The following is an 11,392-nucleotide window of genomic DNA, read 5'->3' on the forward strand; positions in this document are numbered from 1 at the left end:
AAAATTAATAAACATGTAATAAATTTATTTAACCGGAATGTTAAGCATTAAGAAATCAAACAGGTATATCTTGATTAGTAAAAAAGTTATAAGTAATAAAGTAAATAGATGTTTCAAAAGAGCATTTTTTGAAAAAAAAAAGTCTGATACACCATATCAAGAGTAGCATTGAAGGGTTAAGCTTTTTTAGCACTTTTTACATGATTGTCAGCTCTATAAACGCAGCTACAGTTCTACTGATATCACACGGTTGATATCGTTCTACCATAAGTTACATTACAGTAACAAATAAAATTGTTTGTACAATATAAAATCAGCAACATCAGTAAATCGTTCCTTGCTTCAGTTTTCATGTTTTTCTTTATCTTACGAAACTTTATAACTTGATATACTCCGGCTTTCCTTCGCTATTCCAAATCGTCTTCATTTTTCGAAACGAAAATACTGCATACAATGCTGTAAAGATTCATTTAGTAAATTGGATTTGTTCAGAATTTTTATATTTTATTCATATTTTCAAATTTTCCTTATCTTTAATTAGAATTCTTGTACTCACAAGTAACTTCCCATTCCGATTGCGAAAGAGTGCCAATTTTACGATGATTCGCTGGCAGATTCTGCATATATTCAACAGCATGATGATAATCTCGCTCTGGATCACCAAGCAGAGGTGCTTCATGATACGGCGGATAAGTTTCTAGTGCCTGCATATTTCCTAAAAGAGATCTACCCTCGTTTTTGAAACGCTCATAGAAATCTTCGAACCTGAATATAAAAAAATTTTTGAGATTTTAACTAGGAAAAATAATGTCTTCAAATATTAATATCTATTTGTAATATTCGTGGATCCAGTGTACTTTCATTAATGTATCTTTATTTTAAAGTTAACATAATTCACTTTCGCTTATTTTTTTTCATTTTCAAAGATCAAAATCCGAGAAATAGAATTATATAACTTAATATTATTTAATTATGAAAAACACTCGTAACAAATAATTTTTCACACTGTAGTTGAAAAAAAATGTCCATTAGACTTGTGAATATCGATTAGGATTAAATTAATATAATATGCAAGCTTTTTAATTATTTGCTAAAATAACGATAGATTTAAATCGATGTACTTTTTCTCTTACCTTTCAAACGCCACTAATTCGAGACCGTATTTCAGAGCCAACTTGCACAAAGTAGGTAGATGCACCAGGAATTCCGGGCAATCGACCACACCATCCAGATGAAAATTGTATTTTGCGCCGAAGAACGGCGGTTTAGTTTTGTCCTCACTTAAAAATTCAACGTTGTACACGTCGTTGCCGAACTTATGACCGTCGCAATTTTGCCACCTAGAACTGCGTTGTCGAAAAGAAGATGAGCGTGTGTGCGTACTATCTATTAGAGAGAAATATGAAAGTAGAAGAAAAAGAAAACGCACACTAAATCATAAGCATCTGGAATGGTTCCGATGAAATAACCACCGGGCTTGAGACTCTCACTGGCGTTCCGAATCATGCATTCCGCCTGTGATAGAGATTCAAAGCTGTAGTGGAAAGCGAACTGGCAGCTAACGAAATCCAACTGTATGCTGGGATCCGCGAACTTCTCCCTCAAACGAACCTGTAACATTCCTGATTAACAAAATTCCATTGACAAGTGCGTTTCTTGCAGATGGAATTTTTGTGTAGCATTTAAAAATGAAATAGGTATCCTCCACCTTTGTACAATCAGCTGTTATAAACTCCGCGCTGAAAATGGGAGCAAAACCTCTGTCCTTGGAACCTTTCTTATTCACCATGTCATTGTACCGTTGTTGACACTGTTCAAGTGACACTTGCGCTATATCCGCGCAGATCAAATGTGAAATATTTGCTTTTTTCCACTTGAGAAGGTCTCCACCCTTACCACAGCACATGTCCAGAACTTTAAGCGAAGTGCCGAAACTTTTGCCTTGTCTTACTTTGACTACGTATTCATCTGATAAATAATATAAGGATAAACTTATTCATTGGAAGAACAATTGATTATTCAAATAAATTAACATAAAATCTCAATAACAAGACCAATAATAAGCCAGTTTTAAGTCAAAATTCAATTTTTTCTCAAATCATCAAAAATAGCCCAAATTAAATCGAATACTTATTTTTACTTTCAAACTTTATAATTATATTTATAATTATGATTAATTCTGAGATATTAGATAGCTTAATAGTAATTATCTATCAAACAAAAGATTGGGATTCGATTCCCGATTCTATCTCACACACGTTACAAGAAATTTTAAGCTATTATATTCCGCTCTATTAAACAAAGGCATCTAAAGTTATAAATATAAAAAATCCAAAATAATTTGGCAACATAATTGTGATACTTTTTAAAATTAAAAATGCAATAAGAGCTCAACAGTTTAAATTGTAATACTGCTAATTACCAATCAATAATTAAAAAGAATTAGAATTATGTATCTGAAAGAATGCAATTAGATATTGGCTCTTATTGATCCTTTTTCATTATTATTTATTATAGTTGTGACATCATTTAGATAGCAGCTAAAAATCAATACTTACTTATAAGCATGCTTTTAATCCAGTTGTTAAAATTCCTCATATATACAATGCGACTTTGATTTCTCTGTGAGAGGCCTTTTTCTTCGAGCGCATTGTAATGATCGGCTACCAAAACTGTATTGTCAAGACTTCTGTTTGCATCAGTTGTGTCCTTATTTTTTTCGTTACTTCCAGATGTTGTTAAATCTGAGGGAACGTTTGTACTCTGCAACAGAAAATACATTTATTAATAAACTAATTAATAGTATTCATACTTCAATCTTACATTTATATCATCTTATAATCTCAAGATGTTTTGAGTTCTACATAATACGGAATTTTTCTAGAATTTATTAAAGTATATTTTAAGATTATTATCAGAAACTATTCTTTGTTAAAAATAACTATTATTTAAAAGAAAAATAAATGGAATAATCACTTTTCTTTACAACAGAAGATATTTTTCTGTATTAAAATAAGTATTAAAATAAACATAGTATTCATTCATTTATACAAGTTATGTTTCCTTGAAATTCGAGTCTTTTCAACATGAATTAAGTAGATTTTACAGTATCAATAACTGCATTAATAGATTTTAGGATCGACTTTGGATTTTTAAGACTATCTATGTAGACCAGATTTAAGACGTCTTGAATATATAATCTAATAAACACTACTTTTTGCAATCAAAATAATAATATATGATTAAGTCACATACAGCAGATGAGGCATCTTCTTCAGCATCGTGCTTTGCTACTTTGGACGGGCGTTCGCGATCTGGCGACCGCTTGTGTTTCCTACTTTGAGAGCTCTCTACATTTATATCCTTACTTGTCTCTGACTTTGCTGAAGTGGCAGAGGATGTTTCTGTCTCGCTAGAAATTACAATTCGTTCTTTTAGCTTTATATTATTCAAAATATTATTCAAAATGAAACTGACTGTAAATTGTATGATAAAATTAAGTGATTAATTGATATTTTCATAAAATCCTAAAGTGAAAGTTTAAGTCTATAAATAAGACTATAGTTTAAGACTATAGATATACGTTCGCCAATGACTTTATAAAATCAGAACAAGCATTTTATTTCTACAAAAAAAAAAGAAGATATTGAGAGCCGATTAAACTTAATGTTGTAAGGATTCAAAAATACTTAATTCGAATGAAAAGAAAATGTACTACTGCTATATTTAGCGCCACATCGCGCTGAAGCGCGAGGACGAGGAATACCTCGTGTGCTGCTCCTTTTCCTCATACTCCGTTTTATTCTCCGCGGCAAGTGCCGACATGTCGACGGCGCGGCGATACGAATTGCGTGTAAAAGGATGCGGATTACAACGTGGGAAGTTGCTCAGACTATTCGAAACACGAAGACTGCTACTGGTTCATTACTGTACATGCCACATTCGGGAACGCGAGCGAACCTCACCTCATACCGATGTTGGCCACAAATGCCGCAAAATACTCCACGAAAAGCGTCGCAGTGACGCCAACGGAGGGATTTTTCACGCATGCGCCGCAGCGCGAGCATCAGGTGACGCCCAGTGGTGTACGCATCTTGGTGAAATTTAAAGCATCGTCAGATCCATATAAAAAGAAGGATTAAAGTCAAAAAAATTAATGGCAAGCCTCTTGATATTTATTAAAGTTTTATATGAAAATTAATCCTTAATAAAACAACGCAATTTATTTAATTGTCATAAATAGCTGTAAATAGTTTTAATAAAACACGCAATTTATTTAATTGTTATAAATAGCTCTGTAAAGTCCATCTATCCAGCATTTTTCTGAACTCAGAAAAATACTCAGAAATATTTGGAAAGTTTACATCTTCTCTCAGAATTTTTCATACAAATGAATTCTGAAATATTCTGAAATTTCTCATTCCATAATTTTTAAAAAGTATTTTAAAATTTTTTAGATTTTATAATATTTCATCAGAAATTATATTTACAAAAAATTAATAATATATTTACAAAATAATTATAATAATAATTTACTATATTTAATAATATATTTACAAAATTAAATTACTGTTATTATATTTACAATATTTATTTAATATATTTAATAATATATTTACAATTTTTTACAAAAAATCATAAAAGTTTTACGATAATTAACATATATGAAAAATTCTGAAAAAAGATGCAGATTTTCTGAGAAATGTTCTAATTCGTATAAAAGAAGAGAGAAAATTATAAAATTATAGAAAAATTCTGAAAAATTATATGAAAAGTTCTGAGAAAAATTTTCACCAAGGTAAAGTTTATTTTCATGTTTAAATTAAATGAGTGAATTTCGTGTTCAAAATAAATGTGAATGAAATTAATAATTACAAATTAATAACTAAAATTAAGTGAAATTTTATTTAAAATAAGACAAGTTTATATGTGAAATATGACGGAACATCGATTTTACATTGCAAAATTTATATTTATATTTTTTTCTTTTTTATAAAATCAATAATCTTTATAAAATATATGTATATTCTGTGTTAAATTAAAATACATTATTTCTTACAGTTTATCGTTTCTCTTTTTTTCTTCAATGAAAGAAAAAAAAATCTATTGTTTGTACACGTATTACGTCCCTGTCCATCCAACAAGAAACAAGCTGACATCTTCATTCCTCAGTATCGCCAACTCCAACCAACTACAACCAACTTCAACAGAACGTGTTGATTTACTGATAGTAACATGCAGGTTAAAAGTGTACGGCGATTTTCCAATTTTCCCGTCGCTTCGTTGTAAGTTATTTAATTGCACATAAATTAATTGAACGAGATCTTTGTTTAATTAACTTATTCAATAATGATCTGTGCGATTGTCACATTTTAGAACGTAAATGAAGTATCAACCTTCTCTGAGCAGGATTATTTCACTGGTTATGCGCATCGATTGGATATCTACAAATTTATCATTAAAATATAAAAAAAATGGTACGATAATTATTTATAACTGTATATTAAATTCACTCATTATATATTACAAACGGATATGTCACAACGGGATTGACGGAATGCTTTGTTTACTTCAGTGTAGCCACCACACACGGACAGAAGAAAAGATTAAAAAATTATTGAAAGCAAGTATTGTTTGCTTACGTGTTTACAACAGAGATGTATATGGAGCATTCACAGTTTCCTACTTGGATACCCCGTCCCTAGCGATGCACGAACGTAACTGGGTACAACCTTGATCGACAAGGTTGGTATCTAGGCGATGCTTAATCACCTAACGCACACGTTCTCATCTATTATCTGATCTAGATTTGCCCTGCGTGATGTTCTTATCTGACCAGCTTATCTAAAATTCAATAAGACTCAAAGGATAAATAATATCACCGCGACGTTTAAGTTGCATCAAGTCCACAGTAAGATTTTACTCTTTTCCAGCTTATTCTGGCTGTACAAGATTCAGACGGAATAGGATCTTTGTTTGTATATACCGTCTGTCTTGCAGAGTGGAGACTTGAATACACAATCCGTTGTTATAAAAAGTTCACATAGGACTACAAGAACAAAATGGAAACGTTCGAGGCATATGACGAGTCTATGGTTACCGCAGCAAATTATCAGTGTGACATTGTTCAAACTGTGAACAATCATGCGCCCAAGGAAGAAATAGAAGTACGGAATAGAGAGAATCATGATACGTTGACGTTGCAACAGACGGAGCAGATGCATCAAGTGACGCAGATCGAATCGAATATCCAACAAAAAGCAACTGCAGTTCGATTGCCTGCTTTATTGGATGGAGAGTACTTCCAGGTGATCAGGGTGGAAGACACTAACGTTACGGTACGTTGTCAGCAGTGTATGAAATTGCTCAACGGCAATCTGAAGTCCACTGGGAACTTTCTCAGTCATGTAAAGGTAAACAAATTATTAGATACTTTGATAGAATTGTCTGTATGCAGATGACGGGATGGAAAAAAATTTCTTGATGTAAAACCATGAAGATCAGAGAGGCCAGTGAAAGCCTAAGCACCGATTATTGTGTTTTTATTTCTTATTCTTACAAGGGACTGTTACAATTGTCTGGATTTGATTCTCCTTGAAATATATTGTTAAAAAAAAATCTGAGATACATGTTTTTACATGGATCCAATATCTCAAATTTAAAAAGTGAAACCTTTTAAAGCTTAATAAGGATGGAGGTATTTTCAACATTAGATTTTTACATTAGATTTGTGAAAAATCTAAATACACAATTATCAAGTATATAAAAAAAACTAAATATTTTGTCTAAAACATTTGTTTCATCCCTTAATCTAAGATGGAGAAAAAAATGTGTTTCTTATATTTTTGTGCTTAATATATTTCAAGAACAATCAAATCAATTTCAAATAGTTATAACAGTTTCCTTGTTTAATTTTATTTTGACGATGATTTTATTATTTATTTAATTTTATTTATTACTTCAGGCGATACTTACAATTATATAATTAATTCTTCGTCGACAATGATACGTCATCCACTATCTAGATCTTCGAACTTCAGTGTAGATTTTTTATATAATTTGGACTGTATAAAAATTTGAAGAAATTCTTAAAATAAGTCTTTACTGTCAGAAATAATTGTACTTTACTTATTTTTTACAAATTTAAATTTGTTAGAATTTACAATAAAAAAATAAAATTCAACATTGCCGGCAGTGGATTAATTATATACGCTAGTGACTATGCTTAAAGTCTCTCATTGGGCTTTCTTTTACCATTATAGATTATGATTTATTGTTAGATAGAGAATTTTCGTAACTATTTTCGTAACAGTCTTGTTATTTTTGCAGCGATTGCATCCCTCTTTGATGTCCAAAATAAGGTGCAAGTCTAGTCAGAGGAAACCCGCGATATATGTCAATTCGACGTTACCTGATAAATGTTCCGAAATAATGCCGGGAAAGCGTGCAGCAGTACAAAATAAGAAGCGCTGTAAAACGGTAAACACTTAATTTTTGCCGTGTAATTAATTCGATCTTGCCGTTCTAAAAAGATTAAAAAATAAGTTACTATATTAGAAAAGAGGATTAGTAATTAATTATTAAAAAAATTATTATAAAAAATTAATTTTAGATAGAAATAGCTGAAGGTACACTTAAATATACGACAGATGAAAATTTAAAATTTATTTTAAACACATATAACATATTTATATTTCTGAAATGTTTAAATTAATTGTGCTTAGCCTTTCTCTTATCTATCTCGATTTTACAATATAACAAAGAGTTTTCTTTTCTTTGTTACGTTGTAATTAATTTAATATATTCATAAGCAGGAGGAATGTACGGCCGAAAAGAACGAATCTTACGAACAACATGCGGATTGGAACGACACGTCGTTAATCCGGGGATCCGACGAGTCGGAATCGGCGGATCCATCCCTAAGAATATCACATAATAATTCATTTATAATGGAGGACGAGTACGATGCAATCGGTCGCAACGTTGCCGCCAAGCTCAGGAATATGAGACTGGACCAAAGAATAATAGCTGAGAAATTGTTGAACGACATTTTATTTGAAGCTCAGCTCGGTAATCTTCACAGAGATTCGAGTATTCACGTGTGAAAATAAAATGTACAACGACCTATGAATCGATATTATATATCTTCTAGTAAATATGGCGAAAGAACGAATCCAAAAAGTGACGTGATATGTGATTAATACAGTTATCTGATTAATTATATAACGCGCATGTTGATATGTGTGTGTGTGTGTGTGTGTGCGTAAAGATTGCGCGCTTGTGAATGAACAATTTTCGTTAATAAGATTAGCGATTATATTGAAAGACGAATACTTTATACTTTTGTGATATATCTTGTAATCTTCTACGTGATCGTCCCGAGATCATTATATTTGGATTTTCAGACGAAAACGAAAGTCTAATTATTCCGATAAATTTGTATCAGATGCCAGATTACGATTATGCCTTCTTGGGTAGCAATACAGTCTGGATGTTCGATAAAACACCACCTTGGGCAATTACATCGGACAACAGCTTATTCAACTTCTCGTCATTGCGGATGGCGAGTTGCAGGTGACGCAGGATTCTAGTCTTGTTGTCACGAGCAGCGTAGCCAGCTAACTTCAAAATTTTAACGGCCAGATATTCCATGATTCCAGGTAAACCGATGCACCAGTTCAGCGCAGTTTCTTTTCCTCAGATGAATACGACTCACGGGGAATTGCAATCCCTATTAAAACGGGACTTCGCCTTTCCCTTGACTTTGCCATTCATAATAATTTTAGAACAATATATATCCCAGTAAATGAGAATGAATTAAAATGAATTAAAATTTTTTTCTATCCGAATTTTAAATAGCGAATATTTTTTTTGGATTCAATTGGATTCAATTAGATTCAATTGGCTGCAATTGAATTAAAAAACTGCATTTCCTATTCAAAATTTTGAATTGAACAGTATTCACAATGTATTGTGCACAGAAAAAGCTAATATTATTTTTAGATTGAAAGACATAGAGATATGCTTCATGCAATTCCTATAAATGAATAAAAATGCAGAACTGAAAAGCATTCATTTTAATATTTGTGAATCAATATTTCTGAGAATCTGAATCTGAATCATTTCAATTCATTTCAATCCATTCTTGCTGGAATTGAACGCCTACGCTTATATATATATCACAGTCAAAGCGTAAAATTTAATAAATGTATACACCTATATGCATTTATATTTTACATGTAAGATTTTAGCAAAAGTATCAAAGAGTCTAAAAATGTCTGCTGATATGCACACTGTATGCTGAGATTATGTGTATGAGTACTTTTGCTGACAAAAGTATTCAATTCAAATTGATGCATTTTTTTCTGCATACTTTACTAAATTATGTGTGAAAATGCATTTACTAGTAAGGTAAATTTCATTGCTTGTAAATACATTTATTTATCAAATTAGTATTCCAGCAAACGAGAATGGATTGAAATGGATTAAAATGGATTCAGATTTTCAGAAATACAGATTCATTAATGTTAAAATAAATCCTTTTCAATGAATGCATTTTTATTCACATATTTATAGGAATTGCATAGTGCATATTTCTATATCTTTCAATCTAAAAATAATATTAGCATTTTCTGTGCACATCGTGAATACTCAATTCAAATTTGTGAATAGAAAGTACAATTTTTTTAATTCAGTTAAATTCAAAAATAATATCAGCAATTTTTGTGAATACTGCACTCAATTCAATATTCTGAATATGAAATGCAATTTTTCAATCTAATTGAATAAAAAGTTTTTATTTACAAATGGATAAATGTTACTTAAATTATTCAAAATTATAAGTAGGAAATTTTTTTAATCCAACTAAGGCCTAGTTGCACCAATGTTATTTTAAGCGAGACTCAAAACTCTGTCTCGTTTTGCCAAAAAAAGACAGAGACAGAAAGAGTTTTAAGCCTCGCTTAAAATCGAAGTAACGTTGGTGCGATCGAACCTAAGTTCAGAAAAATTAATGTAAACATAATTGAGTTATTCTTTTGTTTCTCTTTGAAATTAGAAGTAAAATAAATGATCGATGTGAACTCACAAACCAAATCGAATATAGTCCGAATATTAGGCTAATCACGGCGTGTAACATTGGCCAAGCGAGATTAGATTAGCCAACCAATGTTGTCTCATAGGCCCGATTGCATCAATATTACTTTGATTTTAAGTAAAGCTTAAAACTCTCTTTGTCTCTGTCTCTTTTTCGGCTTTAAAAAGACAGAGTTTTAGAAAGTCTCGCTTAAAATCAAAGTAACATTAATGCAACCAGGCCATAATAATGTAAATTATTTATACTTTATTACAATATATCTGTTAAATGATGATATTTTTATTATCTATATAATTTCGTTACTAGTTTAGCTGGTTGTAATTGAAGTAGAAAATGAATAACACACTTACCAATTGAAGAAGTGATGTAGCGGATAACGTACAAGATTCATAATCCAAGAGGTCCCAGGTTTGAATCCTACTAAGATGCGTTTTTTAATACCAATTTGAAGTAGTTAATTTCAGGTATAATTATTATAAATATGTGTGTGTGTCTTACAGAAATAAGATTTGTAACCCTTTTAAATATGAATGTTTTTTTTATTAAATTAGTGTCAACTCGAATCCAATCCATTTTCATGGATTTAAAGTACGCATTAAAAAAATTTTAATCCATTTTAATTCATTCTTGTTTGCTGGGATGTATATATATATATATACATATATATAGACTAGTAAACGTATACATTTACTAAATTAACACTTTGACTGTAACTATATATGTAAATGTACAATACTGTAAATATTTCCGCGTAATGTAAAATTGTCAAATAATGAAACATGCTGCCTAAAATATTAGATTGGTACAAGAAGTTTATCAATTTTTTGGACATATATTTTTAAATAAGATTATACATTTTTTGAAAAGCACCAAAGAATTTTTTTAGATGAGAAAAATATAAGATGACTAATTAATTTTTAATTAATCAAGATGGAATATTACTTCACACAAAACATAATAATTATTAGATATCCATTCGATATTCTCGATTGATATTAGATTTCCGTGAACATCTAATAAACATTAGACATACTCTACATATGCAAATGTCCACGACTTGAGATCTCACGAATAGGACATCTAAGCCAATGTCCGCTAGACATCCATGTCATATCTAGTGGATATTTATTACAAATATCTTTTGCACGTGTGTGTGTGTGTGTGTGTGTGTGTGTGTGTATGTATGTGTGTGTGTGTGTGTGTGTGTGTGTGTGTGTGTGTGTGTGTGTGTATAGTATTAGTTAGTAGTAGTAGTAGTAGTATACTAGTATACTACTACTACTACGTACGTACGTA

The 11,392-nt window shown here is 30.9% G+C and overlaps 2 protein-coding genes across 2 annotated transcripts; one reads left to right on the forward strand and one right to left on the reverse strand.

The window, feature by feature from the left end:
- Nucleotides 1-376: 376 nt before the first annotated feature.
- LOC105623624 (mRNA cap guanine-N7 methyltransferase) lies at nucleotides 377-3,825 on the reverse strand. Its single transcript, XM_012205010.1, has 8 exons — nucleotides 3,767-3,825; nucleotides 3,256-3,412; nucleotides 2,559-2,763; nucleotides 1,709-1,968; nucleotides 1,430-1,611; nucleotides 1,134-1,346; nucleotides 557-765; nucleotides 377-456 (listed from the first exon to the last, which is right to left on the reverse strand). The coding sequence occupies exons 1-8, from the start codon at nucleotides 3,823-3,825 to the stop codon at nucleotides 377-379; spliced, it is 1,365 nt and encodes a 454-aa protein (XP_012060400.1).
- Nucleotides 3,826-6,062: 2,237 nt separating this feature from the next.
- On the forward strand, nucleotides 6,063-8,105 carry LOC105623623. Its single transcript, XM_012205009.1, has 3 exons — nucleotides 6,063-6,413; nucleotides 7,330-7,479; nucleotides 7,812-8,105. The coding sequence occupies exons 1-3, from the start codon at nucleotides 6,063-6,065 to the stop codon at nucleotides 8,103-8,105; spliced, it is 795 nt and encodes a 264-aa protein (XP_012060399.1).
- Nucleotides 8,106-11,392: the final 3,287 nt, after the last annotated feature.

This window comes from Atta cephalotes (assembly GCF_000143395.1).
Source record: "Atta cephalotes unplaced genomic scaffold scaffold00061, whole genome shotgun sequence".
NCBI classification, from domain to species: Eukaryota; Metazoa; Arthropoda; class Insecta; order Hymenoptera; family Formicidae; genus Atta; species Atta cephalotes.